The sequence below is a fragment of the Alternaria metachromatica genome (assembly GCF_023757995.1).
Source record: "Alternaria metachromatica strain BMP 0045 chromosome Unknown scaffold_8, whole genome shotgun sequence".
Taxonomy (NCBI): Eukaryota; Fungi; Ascomycota; class Dothideomycetes; order Pleosporales; family Pleosporaceae; genus Alternaria; species Alternaria metachromatica.
The window spans coordinates 131,712-148,248 of NW_026055499.1; the positions used below are offsets into that span (position 1 = coordinate 131,712).

Below are 16,537 nucleotides of genomic sequence, written 5' to 3' on the forward strand. Positions count from 1 at the left end.
GTACTCGGTTTCGTAAGTCCTTCTCGTCGATCAAATACTTCTACAACTAAACATGCGTACAAGTGCCGTCACACGCTACAACGTTATCAGCAACGACGAAGTCTTTTCAAACGATGCCTGGCGGCCAATCCAGGAACTGGAAGTTCCTGACGCAGACCTCGGTGTGTACTTCCTTCAGATGAAGGATATCAGGTATCTCGAACCCGTCACCGACTTATGGTTTGAAGCTCTCGACAAGGTGGTCAACCGCGGTCAGAAGTTTGGGAACCTGACTTCTTACGCTACCGAGCTGCCAATTAGAGCACTAGCATGTGTTCAGCAATACCAATTTTGCCGGCCATCCTTAGAAGAAGTCGAAAACTGTACGCCGCTGAATGGCATATTTGAGGCCACAAGAATAGCCTCCTCAACACTCTTTCCACAGCCCAAAGATTCTGAGAGATTCCTTTGGTCCTTACGCGCCATCAGGGATATGGCCGGTGGCTTCCATGAACTCGTCAAACAGCTCAAGGGCGGATCGCTTCTTGCGAGTGATTATGTCTCAAATAGTGGGCAGGGTGGTTTACCAGACAATCAGTGGGAGCTGGAGCTGGAGCATTGGTTCAAATTCACGATGGCCGACTTACAACGAGCCATACTCGAGCAAGCGACTGGTCCAGTTGTCCCAGAGGCTGTGCCATTCTTTTCAGCGCCCACGTCTCCGGAAGCACGAGCACTCTGTGGTAGTCAGAAGATCAGAAGCGACTCCTATACTTCGTTCAACGTGCTCGGCCTTATATTGATGTTTTCCATCGGAAGCCTCATCATGCTTATCGCTGCCTGTCTACCGTCTGTTGCTGCGCGTCTGCAGCGGAAAAAGCCATTTTCCAGTATTGAGTGGGTCACAAACGATACACTGCAGCTACAGCGGCTTGCACACGAGGCCGTCGGAGCCGGACAGTGGCAGGGCGCGTGCGATGATTATCCGCGAACGCAAAAGGGAGATCTTCTGGCAGTAATCGATATATCCAACAAGGAACACCCTGTGCTCCGAGCTCCCGCAGCGGCCGAGATGGTGAAGGAAGCAGAGCAAGCCGAGGAATCTCAGGACGAGGAACAAGGTATGGAGGAGCAAAGAAGCGAAGGAAGCGTCGAAGAGCGGAGTGAGGGCCTCAATGTGACAGGTCCAAGAGAGGAAAGAAAGGCCGAGTGGCAGAGGAATGACTCAATCCACGAGTCTTTGATGAGTGTCGAGATCCCGCGCGTCTCCTTGGAGCTTTCACATCGCTTTGCCGCTGCAATATGTTAGTGTCCTTATCAGAATTCGATAGATGTAGGAATCATGCAAACCCAGAAATGACGCGCATTGTCGGAGAGCACCACGAAATCTCATGGTGTGAGCATGCTGATAAACGCAGGAGCAACACGGCGCGCGTAGCAAAGATGCCACCAATGCAAGCGCAGAAGATGACGCGACGCGTGCCTCGGCTCTAGAGCGTTATCGATAAGGCACCCTCTAGCCTGGTACCCTTCACCATTACAATGCAGCCCCTCATAATTACCACAAATACCCTCCAATACATAGAACATTCAGATGCCGACAACGCGAGGCCAAAAGCGCGACGCAGAAATGGAAGCAGCACTGAAAATCTTCTTCTCGAGCCCGCGGTTTGCTGTCGCCGGCGCGTCTTCCGACCCACACAAATACGGACACAAGAGTACGCTAAGATGTCCTCTTCCAGTCTTACCTCATTCCCGTCATGTCTAATCCGATATCACAGTATTCGCATGGTATCTCCAGCACTCCCTCCCCGCAACGCCTTTGAACCCGCGGAATTCAAGTGTCACCGTCTTGAACCGTGCCCACACAACCGTGCCTTCGCCGACAGCTCTTCAGGACCCACCAGCATCCAGCTATTCTCTGTCAGTCATTACGCCACCTACAGTGACGAAGCAGTTGCTCAAAGAGGCGAAAGAGGCTGGAATTCCTGCTGTATGGCTCCAGCCTGGAAGTTTCGATGCCGAAGTTCTGGAGTACGCGAAAGCTAATTTCAAGGCGGCGATTGGCGGCAATGGTGGCAGGGGAGGAGAAGGGTGGTGCGTACTTGTTGACGGAGAGGAAGGAATGAGGTTAGCCGGAAGAGAAGCGTCGAGACTCTAGTACCGCGAAGGTCGACCGAGTAGGATGTCTTGCTTCTTAAGCTGGCTGTCCGAATTATTTCGATAATGTTTACGATCGATTGAGATGTACTACAATTCATAATAAGAACATATCATGTATTTGGCTAAATCAAGTTTGCCATCCCACGTCTACATTCATTGTCCTTCAGCCTTTCCTCCACGAACTCTCCGTTCCAAGCCAAGTCTCAAACCCCTTCATCTCCGGATTCATCCTCTTGCACTCCTCAATATCCGCGCCAAATCCCTTCTCTCGAAACCAATCGAACATGTACCCAAGCTCTTTCGACATCCAGCACAACGCCCCGGCGACAGATCGGTACGTCATCGGAAGCTTTTCACCCGTCTGCTTTTCGAAGATTCCCTTGAATTGCTGGAACGAAAGCGACTCTCCTGCTAACGACATACCCTTGTTTTGGTATACTGGAGTATCGTGCTTGAGGAACGCTTGGGCGGCGAAGAACCCAATGTCACTAGTACTGATAAGTTGTAGAGGTTTCTCCTTTGGCAGCTTGATCGCCCAACTCGTTGTAAACACCTTGCCGAAGAATTCTGGAGTCAGATTCTCGTAAAATGCTACGGGTCGCAGTACGGTATATGTCATGTTGCCTTTCTTGGATTCGGAGAAGAGGTGTTGCTCGATATTATGTTTCGTGATGAAGTGGGGGACGGTTGTCGGATCCGAGTCTGATTTTGCACCGCCTCGATCCGCAGAAGAGAAGACAAAGTGCGATACACCGTTCTTGATAGAAGCATCTACAAGGTCCTTTCCTTGCTTCTCTTCATTCTTTCCGAGCGCCTGTACGAGGATTCAGTAAAGCTCGACTGTCATTGCTGGAAACATGCTCACCTGAACACTAAAGACTCCCCAAATGGGCATCTTGGTGGACTCTCTCGCTGCCTTGAACATCTCGTCGGCTGCATCGAGGTTTCCAGTGACGAGTTTGATCCTCGACGACTTCTTTTCGAGCTTCTTGGAGGATGACGACTGGGCGTCCCGGGTGACTGCTAGGATTTCGTAGGGTGCGTTCGCTTTGAGCAAGGCATCAACGACTGAACCACCTTGTTTACCAGTCGCACCTGTGACGAGGACTGCTCTGAGAGCCATTGAGGGCTAATCGGATATTATTTAGTATGGTCAGGAGAAAGAGAAGAAGGTTGCGACTGTGTTCGATTGAGAGTTGAGTGATTCTTGCATCTTTTATGAACAAATCGTTCTGCTATGTCTATTGACATATGCGAAATCCAGCTCTGCTTAGCATTGCTCGTACACATGGTGTTGCGCACCGCGACCGTGCGAGTCGGCGGGTTGTTCGCCCGCTTCTGGCAGCAGCTGAGGCGAACGCCGCTGATTGGTGTTCGGCCTTCCGAACAGCGAACGCGAGGCGGCTTACGGGATCGATCTGCCCAACTTCTATCCGGTCGCAGCTCCGTCGCATCGTTCAAGCAAAGGATGCATCAATAACTGAGTGACTGTTCTGTGACTGGCCGCACATCAAAGCGCGAAAAAGGGTATATATCTGCTAGAAAAAATCGATCTTAACTTCCCAACATGGCGTGCATCATATCAACAAGCCAAAGACATTTACATCTCCTTCGCGACAGCCTCCAGGGACTCCTTGAAGATGTTACAAGCCTGGCTCAGCTCCTCCTCGCTGATTGTGAGTGGCGGAATGAATCTCAGTACGTCGAACACCGAAGTGCTGAGGAGAAGCATGTCTCGCTTGACGCATTCCTGCACAATCTTGGGCGCAATTTGTGGCTGGCTCTGAGCATGTTGTGCAGCAGTATTCGATGAGTCGCGTTGTAGTTCTGGGTTTGCAAACTGGACACCGACCATGAGACCCGATCCGCGAACATCTTCGATCAAGTTACCGGCCTTGGTGCCAGAAGCTTTGAGATCGCGGAGGAACGAGAAGATCTGCTTGGAGCGCGCGGCGACGTTGTCCAAAATCTTCTCCTCGTGGAATGCTTTGACTGTGGCTGTTGCGGCGGCGCATGCGACTGCATTACCCGCATATGTGCCACCCATGGATCCTGGTTTTTGGAGATCCATGAGCTTCTTACTGCTCGCAATACCGGATAGAGGGAACCCGTTCGCAATGCCCTTTGCGAAGATGAGAATATCTGGTCGTACACCAGACTCCTGCACAAACCACATGTGTCCCGTGCGGCCCATACCAGATTGGACCTCGTCAGCGATAAAAAGGACGTTGTGCTCATCGCAAATCTGCCTGACGCCATGTAGGAACTCGGGTGGTGCTGGGACATAACCTCCCTCACCAAGAACGGGCTCCAGAATGACAGCTGCGGTATCTGCGGGAGACGTCTGCTGCTGCAAGGTAAGCTTCAATTGGAGCAGTGCCTGGCTCACGAGCTGCTCCTTCGGTGTGTCTGGAGACATGCCGAACTGGCTGTAGTATGGAAATGCGGACGCAAAGACGCCACCCATCAGAGGTCCATGGCCTTCGCCGTAGATAGTCTTGGATCGCGTCATCGAGGCTGTCGCGTTCGTGCGGCCGTGGTATGAGCCCTGCATGACGATGATGTTCGGCTTCTTCGTCGCGGCACGGGCAAGTTTGACGGCTGCTTCAACGGCCTCTGCACCCGAATTCCAGAAGAAGACGGTATCGAGCGATTCGTGGGGAAGTATCGGAATCAGCTCTTTGAGAAGAGCGATCTGTGCGGAGCTGAAGCCAATGTTGACTTGGGCGTGTGTGATCTTGTTGCATTGTGCCGCTGCGGCAGCGCTGACTTTGGGGTGGCAGTGACCAAGGTTCACAACACCAATGCCGGCCGTCATGTCAAGCAGCTTGACGCCCTTGTCCGTGGTGATGAATGTGCCCTTTCCATCTTCAAAGACATGCTTGGTGAGGCGGCCAATGCCCTTTGCAATGTGCTGTTCGCCAAATGCTGCTGTATCCATCTCGGAAGACGCTGGTCGTGTAGTAGAGAACGGTCGTCGAGGGGTTGGGGCGTGTCGCGGAAGAGTGGGTACGAGGTTGCGTGGAGCTGACAAGCAGCGTCTGGATACCGTGGCGGCCTTCATTATGTATCTTGGGGATTGTGCTGCTGCTTTCGACTGCCGTGTAGGTCAAAGTGGTGGGGTTCGGGTTGAGGCGGCCTGACGTAGCTAGCACGCTTATCGCCGAAACTAGACGCCCTACACGCGTTCTTATGACCTTCACGATCATTTGCGACGGCCAACAACTCACTCACTTCGCTTCTACTAACTTCTTTAGGTAATACAAGAGACCGTCTGCCAAGACTTCTTACTCAACGACAAATTATCTACACGCCCCACACGCCTGAGATATTGTCTGGTAATCGGCCTGCAGCTGTTGTTTGAGCAGAACTTTCCTGTTGCTAGGATAATACTGATGCCTCTATCGAGCCTGCGGCAAATACACAACCACACATAGCAACTACGCCGAGGTGCACTATCTGGGCGGACTACATAGGTCTACGGTTCCCGTTCGAACGTAGAACGTACGATCAACACAACCTATGAGCTTGGAAGACACCGAGATCTTTCTGGTCTAGCCGGTGGTTCAGATATGAACCTTCTCCGCAGCCGTCACACGTCTATCCTGCACTTTTCCACGCCGGCTCTGATAAGTGTACAAAGTATATCATGAGTCTACCGCGCTCGCTATTACTACCTAAGACTCGCGCTCATTTCACTTTGTTCTCATCATAAGCAAACAGTCTCAGACGTTGCTTCCTTCCTTACGATCCCAAGCCATAGGCCCCGGGTCTCGAGGACCTCCAGCAATGACCGAAGTTACTGTGAACTTCGTCTCCTTTATGATATTCTTCTGAGAGTCTCCATCACTATTATCGGCCTCGTCGTTGTCGCCCAAGGTCTGGAACGTGTCCATGGCTATCACGCGGGAGCGCGAGGTGGGCTGCCGATTGTTTATTCCAGATTGGTATGCTTGTCCGCCAGATGCATCAGGAGTATTGGAGCCGGCGGATACCCTAATGCGCAGGGATAGGAGAGGGCGAAGAGGAGGTAGCGAACCGGCGATGAGGCCAATGCCGACTTCGGTCAAGGACCAGAAGCCGATTTTGCCCGTACTGTACATGAACTCGCCAGGGTCACTGTAGAGTGTGAGGTACTTGAGGCGGACGATGGTAGCACATGAGGCACTGAGTCAGGATTAGTTCTTGATACCATAGCATGAGGGATCGTCAAGGCCTTACAAAGAAGCGAGCGCAAGCATGACAGCAACTGAAGCTTTCACAGCTCCCTTCATCTGGACATTCCAAAGCAGAATAGCCGGCATGATCGAGAGACTAAAGTCTGCAGTGATCTCGATGGCTGAGTAGAATAGACTGACATTCGTATTGAGCTGAAGGTTGCAGGTGCCATTAGATTCACCCCATAGCGTGTTGATCGGATGGCCAGCAAAACGTTAGCGACAATATTTCCTACTTGTAGAACAAGTCAACTCACAGATATTTGCAATTCCTATGCAGAAGACTAGAGCAGCAACCATGGTAGCACCTATCAGCGCCCATAAAGCCCATGTGAAGAAGCGACGACCAACAGCGATGCGCAGAAGCGCTACTGCAACACTGATTTTGACGAACATGGCGCTGACTGCGTAGAAGTACTCTGCGATGTAAAAGAGCTGAACACAGTGAGTATGGACTCTATAGCATTTCGTCGATAGGGAGTATGTACCTTTGTTCCTTTGGATATTGTCACCGTGGGCAGCTCTCGTGCGAACTGTCCAGAGCCATAGTGGCAACAGACGATGCAAAGAGCAGCTGTCACTGAGAAGAGAATCTGCAATGAACTATCAGTTGGCTTATCACATGCTGGTGGTGCTGGGCACTTACAGTTCCGACGAGCATGAAGTAGTCATCCATGCCCCACGCTTTCCTCCACATCCGTACCCCGACTCTCATGGAGAAGACGATCCAACTCAACACGAGCAATATGATTGCGCAGTACAACAACGCCACTCCATCTCTGGCCACTTCGACAGTCGTCATGTTCCTTGCGCAATGTTGACAAACGTATCAGAGACCGAGAAATGAAGCAAGCAGATGACGAACATGAGACCGGTGGCAGCTCGCCAGATGACATATATTGGACGTTTCATCTCTACCACTGTACCACAGGAGAACCCCAATTTTCTGTCGACTCATGTCGTGGATCGTGAGCCGTGCAAACAGGGCCCTCGTGTTACGTCCTAAGGTCGCGGGCGCTAGACGTAAAGGGCTTCGTCTAGATCGGATCTAATGTGTCAACTGTCCGCGGAGGATGCCCTCGGGAATAGCTTAGTGTATAGGACTGCCGCGTGGTCCGAATTGTTTACGTTTTCTCCGACACGTTGCTTTGTGGAAGCGAGCATCAATGGAGCATGGTCCCACTATGGGCTGCGGCGTCGTGAAGAGGAGCTACCCGCATCAAAGAAGCCTTATGCGTACCAGACTTGCTATCCATCTAAATCGTCGAAGTACCCGCGAGGCGTTGGTGACCCCTAGTGACCGGTACATGGGTGGCAGGTGTCGTGATTTTCTTCCCCTGTCGGGCCGTTGCTAGCTTAAGTGGGTCTTACAGCTGGTCCGCCCATGGGCTCGGTTCCAACACTGGCCGGCGCCACGCTCAGACTGCCTGATTAGAAAATGTTCGTCCCAAGACGGCAGTAAAGTTGGGTGGTCACCTGGTTCAGGCGATTACCATCACGCTTCGGATCTTGACTGATAGATGCGTAGTCGCGCGAGTGTGTTATGATGTTGATTGAGCAGCTTCAAGGTCGCGGTTGGCTTGCTACGAGCGGAATCCTTCCCTGCGATGAAAAAAACGGGCCCCGTACGAAGTCCATCCCGAGCTCGCTGTGTTCCTTGTAAATCTCCGGCAGCTTCTCAGATTTCGTTTGAGATGATGTTTCTGGGCCCAGAACACGGGTAGCCTCACAATGCCAGCCCATGACTGTTCCAAATCAGTGCGCTCTTGCATGAGCTCGAGCTGATGCGCAAGGGCCCCGATTATGTCTGCATATTATCCTCTTCCTTTCTGTATTTTGCTGAAACTTCCATCTGTTTACTCTCACCATACCTAGCTCCGCCATGGCATCGTTCCAAATCCAAGACTCTGACCTGACGGGATTTCAGGGCAAAGTTGCCGTCATAACAGGTACCTTGATTCGGCCCAATCAACTTTCAGGTTCCAGAACACTGACAATGCCGTAGGTGGGTCGTCTGGTATTGGCCTCGCCACAGCAGAGCTACTGCTCTCTCTAGGCGCACTAGTTGTGACTGGTGATATTCAGGCACCACCGGCGTCTGTGGCTGACTGTCACTTTGTCCAAATCGACGTCAGGCGCTGGAGCGATCTAACGAAACTATTCAAGGCCGCGAAAGAAAAGCACGGTCGTGTTGACTTTGTATTTGCGAATGCTGGAATTGGGCCACGCGCAAATTACTTGGCTCTCGAAGTCGATGAGAACGGTGACCCCAAGGAACCAAATGATGACACCTTGGACATCAATCTGGACAGTGTTGTCAGGACCGTGACACTCGCTACCCATTATCTGAAGGGCCAGGCCGAGGGGGGGTCCATTGTCATCATGGGGTCCAGCACCGGCTTGCATCCCGTCCGAGCAGTTGATTATTGTGAGTAACAGTTCGTCGATCACGTTTGAATTTCCGACTAACAGCACGACTCAGCGACGGCCAAAGCGGGTGTTCTAGGCTTTGGTAGGAGTTTCGCGCTGTTGGTGAAGGCTGCCGGTCTGCCTATTCGCGTCAACACTCTCGCCCCTTCATGGACGGCAACTCAGGTCTTGCCCGATTTGAAAGGCTTGCTAGATGCGGTTTCGTACAACTGCCAGCCTACTTCAGTCGTTGCCCGAGCAGCGGCCTACTTGATGGTAGACAAGTCTCGTCACGGAGACCTCATCTTTGCCTGCGACGGAAAATACACAGAGATCGAGAAGGCTGTGCTTGCGCCGGCATATGCAACTGTCAAGGGAGACGGATTAAGCGACGATGATGTCCTGGCGAAGGTCTTGGCGCTGGGTAGCTAGACATCCGACTGAATCAACGAGCAAATTCTGAAGTATTGAAAACGGATTTAACATGGATGATGTGAGTTGAACGATCGGAGAACCATAATCTGGAAGGGGGACGAACCCCTGCCAAGATTGTGACTGGTATACCCCTTCGGGTTAGATTGTCACTAATGATGTCATGCTGGCCAAAACCGAAATCACTTGTTCCCGAGGTCTGCTGTATTTCTGCTGAGGCATCAACCACTATTTGACGTGACCGTAACGCGCTATCTGAGTCTAAACACACTGACTGTAGTAATCGCCGTTGGCTTTGCACGTCGACCCACTCGCACAGCCTGTACATCCACTATAGGTTTTCCCGCCACACTGCCCATACTTCGCAACTTCGCATATGGGCGCAGCCGGTACTGTGGGCGTAGCAGATGCGCTGGTCATCATGGTAGTGGGGGAGGCTGTGGCTGTGGGTGCAGCGGTGGGTGCAGCAGACGGCGCGGGCGCAGAACCGCTTCCATCCCAAACAGCAGGGCCAGGGACAGGATAAGTGGTTGCTTGCTTGGCTTCAGGGGAGTCAATGTTGAAAGCAATGCCAGGCTCTGTTCCAGTGTAGGCGCCCGGGAAAGAAACGAGCGCTGATGCGGGAGGAGAGGCTGTACCCGATCCTGTCACGGTGAATTGGGCGCACTCGGGATAGACTGGAGAGTATCAGCTTGAGCATCGGTATGGCAATGTGGAAAATTGGCTCACATTGCGGGTTGTTCGCCTGATGTACAGCGATGAGCTCATGGCGGATCAAGTAGTCACCTGCTGCAAGTGTAGCCGGGATAGTGACTGTGGCATAGAGAGTGTCGAGGATGGCATCACCTGCCCATATGCCGTCGTTTTCAGTCCCGGATATGAGGCCTTGCTCATATATCTTAACTACATCGCGGTCCTGTTAGAGATGTAGTCCACTTAAGGGATGTGTACTTACACCACACTTTACCAGCTCCATCGAAGCCGTCACAAGATCCCGGACATTTGGCCATGTATACAAGAAGAGAGGTCGGCCTGTGAGTCCATTGCTTCCAGTGTGTCTTCAACTTGGCACCAGCGGCAATGGTGCCAGTCATGCCTGTACCGAGAGCGCCGTTGTTGTTGCAGCGGATGTTGACTGTCTAGAATAAGTGAGCTTTTGGTTGATGTACGCTTTTGTAGGGTCGTACTGAGAGATCTTTGATGTACATGGGGTCGTAAGTCGAGTACTGTCGCTGAATGGACTTTTGACCTGAAGCTGAGTTGTACGGTGACCATCTTGGAATTGTCAGTACATGGGAAGAGTGCGTGTGAGAAGGTGATGTACCCTTGGTAGGTTGTGTCTCCTACAATATACTGATCGACTCCTCCATGAGCGGTCGCAGTTGCAACCAAGGAAGCAACCGCCGTCAATGCCGTGTAGAACTTCATTATGATGTTGTAGAGCAAACTAGAGGGACCGATATTAGATAGCAAGTCGATGCGCAAAGATGGGCGGTGGTACAAGCAGAGAGTGCACCTTCTCATATACTTTCCGTTTGCCCCCGTAAGCCACACCAGCGCGTATCGCGTGAGAAAACCGGGTATTGTGTTGCCTCTAAGATGCAAATCTCCACGCGTACCGTAGATTGATGTTTGATACTAGTCCATATGCTTGGTCCGTCACAGCCGCATGGCATCTCGACCTCTGGAGGAGTTTGTGCGACCGGGCCAGATCTGGGCAATACTGCATAACCCGATCAATGGGCCAATGGTGCGAAGAAGCACGCTCGACTTTTGTGGTAGTCTCAACGGAGCAGACAGCCGTTGGGGAATGCATAGATGAAGTGCGCAGGGATGTAAATAGCCGGAGGTCACATTTCGCGGGGAAAACGGTAGCGTGTACCTATGACTTGAATGCTTTGTATATGAGGTATGGGTCATCTATAATTTAGGATGATCTTGATCACACATGGCCGCTGCTTGTTCGACCATAAGATATGAAGCTCAGAGCTTGAGTATCTCATCGGGTTCGTTAGCGACAGCATCACAAGGGTTGTGAAAATGGGCTGCACGCGCAAAGTGTAGCAAAGACCTGAGTGTGAAAGTATTAGTATACGGTACTGATTTGAAGAGCCGCTGGCTGGAGAGAAGACCATACCTCGCTTATGCATGGGTGGTCAGAACACAATACGTCACGGTGGGGTCTGCTATGTGTGGTCATTCAAATGAATCGTGAGATGTACGGAGCGCCCGGTCAATATAGACCCATCGAATACGCTGAGCCGAACGAAAACCTGGTCGAGGGCCTTAGCCATATGTATAGCGTGTCAGCTCCAGGCTGGACCTGCTCGTTTGGCGCAACAGGAACTGTGAACAGTGGGCATGATTTCGTAACAGCATATGTCGTCTTCTTCGCTGGTAGAAGCAGACGAAAGGCCAGATTGGAGTAATGGAAGGATTGTGGAGCTAATCTGGTCGCCTGACAAGACGATAGAGTGTTCAATAGCGTGATGCATGGATGCCCACCGTCAGATAAGCATTCACATCTCGCGGGACGCTATACTGAACATAAAGTCAGGATGAATAGATGAAATCTGATCCGAGCGCCAGGTCCGGAAAGAATTGCTCAAGCACATGGCAAGCGCCTAGATGTATCGCAGCTGTTGCCCCGGGTGTGCTGAAGCTGGACTGTCAGTCGCTGTCCATGTATTAACAGAGTCGTGAACCAATGTGCGAGAAGGAATTGATAATAGAGAGAACACTTTTATGCAATACCTAGTTCCTTCACCCGTAATAGTGTGTTCCGAGCCCCTCATATGTGCTCAATAGCCAAAATTGCAAGACAAAAACCAGAACGACAAAGGGCACGAGAGCTCAAGCCGAGAGGTACGCAGACCCTGCCTTTCCCACTTCCTCAGTAGCCAGTAGATGCATCGCACCATATATACCTTTTGGTGAGATGTCGAAAAGATGTGTGACATCATCGGCCAGATTCGAAGCTGCTGTAGATCGCAAGTTTCCAACCAGATGCTCATTTCCCATAGACAGTCACCTCGTCTTTTGTACCAGGCATGCGCCAGATCGAACTACTGTAAGTAGCAATTAGCGTTGCGCTCTTGGAGCGTGACAAGGAGCTCGTAGAAGTCCTTCCTCCAGTCAACGCACTCAAGGTACTCCCACCAGAGGCGAAGTGCAGGCGCCTCATCCATATCAGACTGCAATCGATCAGCTTTGAACTACTCATACAATTCAACATGACTTACCGCGTCAAACGCCTCAAGGATAGACTGCTTCTTGATCATAGCGGTCTTCATGTTGGCCTCACGCTCCCACTCACGAAGCTCTTCAACGTACTTGCGCACGTCTTTGGTCAGTTGCTTTGTGAGCACAACCTCCTCCTCAGAGTCAACAGTGGTTTCGTGATCCGGTGCAGCGAAGAGACGGCCGCTGTACTCCGGCTTGCGAAAGAAATGCTTCTTGAGTTCTTCGGTAACCCACTTCTCGCGCGTCGATGAGGTGAGTTCTTCAGCCCAGTACTCCTTGACGTATTGAGGTACTCTAGCCGTCATGGTGTCATAGTCCAGCTTATCCGACCAGCGTGTCTGCGAATAATTGCCGTAGTACATATAGCGCTTTCCGACGAGAACGAACATGGGCACATCCTCGTACGAGTTGGAGTCTTCGTCAAGTAGATCACCGTATTCTTCTTCTGGGGCCTTGTTGAAGAAGGCAGTGAGCTTTGCACCGTGGTCGCCAGGCGCCTTGGGCAGGTAAGGTTCATTCTTCGGATCGAGCTGGTAGTATGTACGATTCTTCAGCATGCATGGACCCTTGCCTGAGATGAAACGCAGGCCAGGTGACCAGGAAGCTCCACCCAAAGTGTTGGCGAGAAAGTCAGGATGGAACGTGACGGTGGCGTTGCCTGTGGAAAGTTGACCGGAGAACGCGGGCAGGGTTGTAAGATGGTAAGGCTTCCACGCTGCATCCAGAGAAACGCCTTCGATGGACAGGGCGGGATCTTGGACGGAAATTAGTGGTGAAGCAGGTGGGCTTAAAGCAGGTGTGGGGATCTGCTTGGAGACGACATCGACTTGATGGGTGTTGGTGGTGCGGGTACTTTGTCCTTGTCAGCTTCAAGTAACTCCAAAACTCGTCCATGCATCTAAGGATACACTCACACTTGGCCAATGGTAGACTCGAGCTTTTTACCTCGCAAATGCGGAGGCAGAGATGTCTTGACTGTACCGCTGCTGGTGTCGCTGGAAGTCCTGAGATGGGGAGGTGTACTGCTGCACACCTTTTGTACGTCAGCGCCACCGTTTACAGATCCCTGAACCTCTTCCTTAAGTTTCTCCAGCTCGATCCCGAACTCTACGGCGCTTTGGTGTGATTTCTGTACATCCACCTCTTGGAATGGGCCAACATGTACCGGCCAACCGCCCTTCTTGAGCTTGTCGACGGACAATGAGAGGCCATGGTACATCTCTTGGAGAGTGTCGATGTCTGCGCGTATCTTTGCATGCCCCTCTTCCAGGTTGAGAGTCCTTGCCTCCAAGTATGGAGAGGAAGGGGTGCTCACCTGGCTGGGCGCGCCGTGCCGAGAACCGGTTGGAGCGAAGTTGTTGGCCGCGGGGTTCATCGTGTAGCTGATGTTGTGGAATCGCTGCGAGTGTTGGCCGTGAAGGACTGGATCGCGATTAGACATTGTACTACGAGAGTACTAGACTTCTCCAACCAGGATGACTTGTAGCTCTTGGGTACTCGGAGTTGTTGAGACTGCAGGAAATTGTCAGCTTGAGGTGAATCTAAGAGTAAGAGACTCAAAGTCTTACCGTAAACCGATGTGCTATCGTTGTGAGATGGTGTGATCAAGTGAGACGTGCTGGAAGTTATATGCTGGGGACATATAATATAGAAAGGAATGGAGGAGGGACGGTTGGAAACCTCGGAAGACTTCTTTATATAGGCCACAGATGAGAGTCGTGGATCTGGGAAACAGAGGCGGTGGCATAGCGGCAGCTCTATGCTATCTCAGGTAAAAGAGATGAGGTTGCGGTGATGCCGGGGTGGTGGTGTCTGCAGACGAGAATGAGGTGAAGTTCATCCCATCGAAGATACCGGTAGGACATTCAAGCTTTGTGCCATTGCGTTGATTACGCAAGATCTTGGGAAGTGTTTGGCACTATACACATTCCTCACGGCGCTGGTGGGATGTCGCTGGGCACTAGACATGTCACGCCTTACCGAGAATGTGGTTGCTGCTTTGCACTCAAGTGAAAGTTTATCGCAGGTTCTATCCAGGCCCAGAGTCGATGTGGGCGTTACTGGGCTCTCTAGGAGTTTGATGCTTGTCAAGCACGTATCATCTACCTACCCTTACAGTCAGACTATAGCACTAGCTTCGCGCCTCGACTGTGCTCAGAATTGACACGGATTTATCTCAAGTCTAATACCTACGCATTGGTCCCCGTTGGATATCGAATTGAGCTAATCGTGAGAGGCGGGTACCTCGCTTCCGAGCTCTTCCCGACTCCGTCAACATCTTCTCTTTCCCCATGCTCTGGCATCCACTCGCAACGACGTCGGCAAAATTTCCTGGTTCTGTGGCCCTTCGCTTATCGTGGTTCCAGTTTGGCTCTTGGTACCCCGCGCTCACGAGGTCGACGACTACGCTGCAGAGATGCGCGTCCAAAGGCCCAACGACTACAAGTCTTACTTTCCACCGAAGTGCTGCGAGATGTTGAAGTCGATGGGGCGCGTCAGAAACGCGCAGCTGCGAGGTCAACTGTGAGATCACCGCCCGAAGTCCGCTCTCTTCATATCAGGCGCAGACTCAGGCATCAATAGGCCTATGTGCAGCATCGAGTTGTATCTGCGAGTCGTGGGTCGGCGCACATGGACAAGTAGCTGGTTCCGACTCGGGGTGCACTACGCGCGTGACCGGGATGGTGAGGGGAAGCCGCGGAGCGACACGCGACATACGCGACACAGCGTGAAGCAGGCGACGGCACCAGGCATGCTCGTCAATTCCGTTGGGGGGATAGAGCGACAGTCTTGTTCAACGACGAAGTATCATGGGACGAACATGTCGTCGAGATTGGGAGGAGCTCGCGGTAGATGGCCTAATGCAGGGGAAGGGAAAGGAGGACCCTGACCGAGAAGCGCGCCAACGTCATTGCGCGCTTGGGCCTTGGCCGTCATTTTGCTCTCCATCTCGCTGGCGACCAGCACTCGACCACTGCATGCTGACTTTGGCCAAACACGGACAGGCCCATCTACCTTCAGAGCAAGCGCCAGCATCGTTCCTTCTCTGTCAAAACCCGCCATTGGTCCTCCAGCATGCCGCCCAAACGCACCCAAGCCCACGACGAGGCGCACACGTCGCTCAAGGACAAACTACAGAACCTCCAGGGCTCGAACGCGCGGGGCGGTCGTCGCAACGGTGGTGCCGGCGCCCTAAACGGCAGCAGCCTGAAGGAAGTGGACAATGCCTCTACCAACAGTGGCCAGACGTCGACCGATCTCAGTTCGTCAGGAAACGTTCGTCGCGCCCTCACTCTTTCCCCCTCACACGCCTGCGCCTTCCATTGCTAACACGCCCTCGTCGCAATAGATCAAATGGTCATCGCAAGACCCCTCCGTTCTCCAGGGCTACCGTAGAGCCTACCGACTCGATTGCCCGTCAAGCTTCAAGAACCCGCTCAGCCACGTCGTACTGAGCCAGGGCATTGGGCGCATGTCTCCCACCATGGCGCGACCAAAGGGCAAACGACGTGTTCAGAAGGACCAGCTGGGTATGGCGGTCAAGAAAAGCTTCAACTCCCAGGCTGTGACAGAGAGCGACGTGATTGTCGACTGGCTCTACAAGTCGAAACACCAGGGTACGCATTGCGAGCATACTCCGATACCGTGACTAGGCTAATTCATAACACAGACAACGAGTTCCGCGTGCGCTTCGCACCCCAAAGGAAGTGACTGGGTCACTCGCGCCTATACATCGCTGCATTTCCGACTTTCTTCAACGATACCCCTCTTTGGCACGATAGCCACCACTTTTTTTTACACACGACATGCAAGCATTGAACAGGAGTTTGGGATACTGGGCATTAATGAACAGGGAAGGGTTACGCATCACGGCTTGGTTTGACCGCGTAGGTCGGTCTGATGTCCACAAACGACCCCGAGCATGGAACATACAGAGATAAAGGATGATCGGCAATGAGCATTTGATAATACCAGGAATTGGACTGGTGGTAGCGGATGCGCCTCGGTGCGTCGAGTCCATAGCATGTCTGCCTGCCATGTGCGTTCCGCATGGCGAACAAGGGCAAATGGCAGAGCTAGTGTCAGGATATGCA

The 16,537-nt window shown here is 52.3% G+C and overlaps 8 protein-coding genes across 8 annotated transcripts; 3 read left to right on the forward strand and 5 right to left on the reverse strand.

Annotated features, from left to right (window-relative positions):
• Positions 1 to 52: 52 nt before the first annotated feature.
• J4E83_004479 (uncharacterized protein) lies at positions 53 to 1,288 on the forward strand (the record flags this gene model as incomplete). The annotated part of the gene is made up of 1 exon (XM_049331408.1): positions 53 to 1,288. The coding sequence occupies one exon, from the start codon at positions 53 to 55 to the stop codon at positions 1,286 to 1,288; it is 1,236 nt and encodes a 411-aa protein (XP_049189182.1).
• Positions 1,289 to 2,305: 1,017 nt separating this feature from the next.
• J4E83_004480 (uncharacterized protein) lies at positions 2,306 to 3,265 on the reverse strand (the record flags this gene model as incomplete). Its single annotated transcript, XM_049331409.1, has 2 exons — positions 2,306 to 2,956; positions 3,008 to 3,265. The coding sequence occupies 2 exons, from the start codon at positions 3,263 to 3,265 to the stop codon at positions 2,306 to 2,308; spliced, it is 909 nt and encodes a 302-aa protein (XP_049189183.1).
• A 477-nt stretch (positions 3,266 to 3,742) lies between these two features.
• J4E83_004481 (uncharacterized protein) lies at positions 3,743 to 5,083 on the reverse strand (the record flags this gene model as incomplete). Its single annotated transcript, XM_049331410.1, has 1 exon — positions 3,743 to 5,083. One exon carries the CDS (start codon positions 5,081 to 5,083, stop codon positions 3,743 to 3,745), a length of 1,341 nt encoding a protein of 446 aa, XP_049189184.1.
• Positions 5,084 to 5,867: 784 nt separating this feature from the next.
• Positions 5,868 to 7,161, reverse strand: J4E83_004482 (uncharacterized protein; the record flags this gene model as incomplete). The annotated part of the gene is made up of 5 exons (XM_049331411.1): positions 5,868 to 6,309; positions 6,364 to 6,481; positions 6,617 to 6,794; positions 6,848 to 6,952; positions 7,006 to 7,161. 5 exons carry the CDS (start codon positions 7,159 to 7,161, stop codon positions 5,868 to 5,870), a joined length of 999 nt encoding a protein of 332 aa, XP_049189185.1.
• A 1,080-nt stretch (positions 7,162 to 8,241) lies between these two features.
• J4E83_004483 (uncharacterized protein) lies at positions 8,242 to 9,200 on the forward strand (the record flags this gene model as incomplete). The annotated part of the gene is made up of 3 exons (XM_049331412.1): positions 8,242 to 8,308; positions 8,365 to 8,787; positions 8,842 to 9,200. 3 exons carry the CDS (start codon positions 8,242 to 8,244, stop codon positions 9,198 to 9,200), a joined length of 849 nt encoding a protein of 282 aa, XP_049189186.1.
• Positions 9,201 to 9,428: 228 nt separating this feature from the next.
• J4E83_004484 (uncharacterized protein) lies at positions 9,429 to 10,628 on the reverse strand (the record flags this gene model as incomplete). The annotated part of the gene is made up of 5 exons (XM_049331413.1): positions 9,429 to 9,451; positions 9,930 to 10,103; positions 10,156 to 10,339; positions 10,388 to 10,475; positions 10,525 to 10,628. 5 exons carry the CDS (start codon positions 10,626 to 10,628, stop codon positions 9,429 to 9,431), a joined length of 573 nt encoding a protein of 190 aa, XP_049189187.1.
• Positions 10,629 to 12,265: 1,637 nt separating this feature from the next.
• J4E83_004485 (uncharacterized protein) lies at positions 12,266 to 13,818 on the reverse strand (the record flags this gene model as incomplete). The annotated part of the gene is made up of 3 exons (XM_049331414.1): positions 12,266 to 12,394; positions 12,443 to 13,295; positions 13,358 to 13,818. 3 exons carry the CDS (start codon positions 13,816 to 13,818, stop codon positions 12,266 to 12,268), a joined length of 1,443 nt encoding a protein of 480 aa, XP_049189188.1.
• A 1,700-nt stretch (positions 13,819 to 15,518) lies between these two features.
• J4E83_004486 (uncharacterized protein) lies at positions 15,519 to 16,154 on the forward strand (the record flags this gene model as incomplete). Its single annotated transcript, XM_049331415.1, has 3 exons — positions 15,519 to 15,719; positions 15,793 to 16,060; positions 16,114 to 16,154. 3 exons carry the CDS (start codon positions 15,519 to 15,521, stop codon positions 16,152 to 16,154), a joined length of 510 nt encoding a protein of 169 aa, XP_049189189.1.
• Between the last annotated feature and the right edge of the window lie 383 nt (positions 16,155 to 16,537).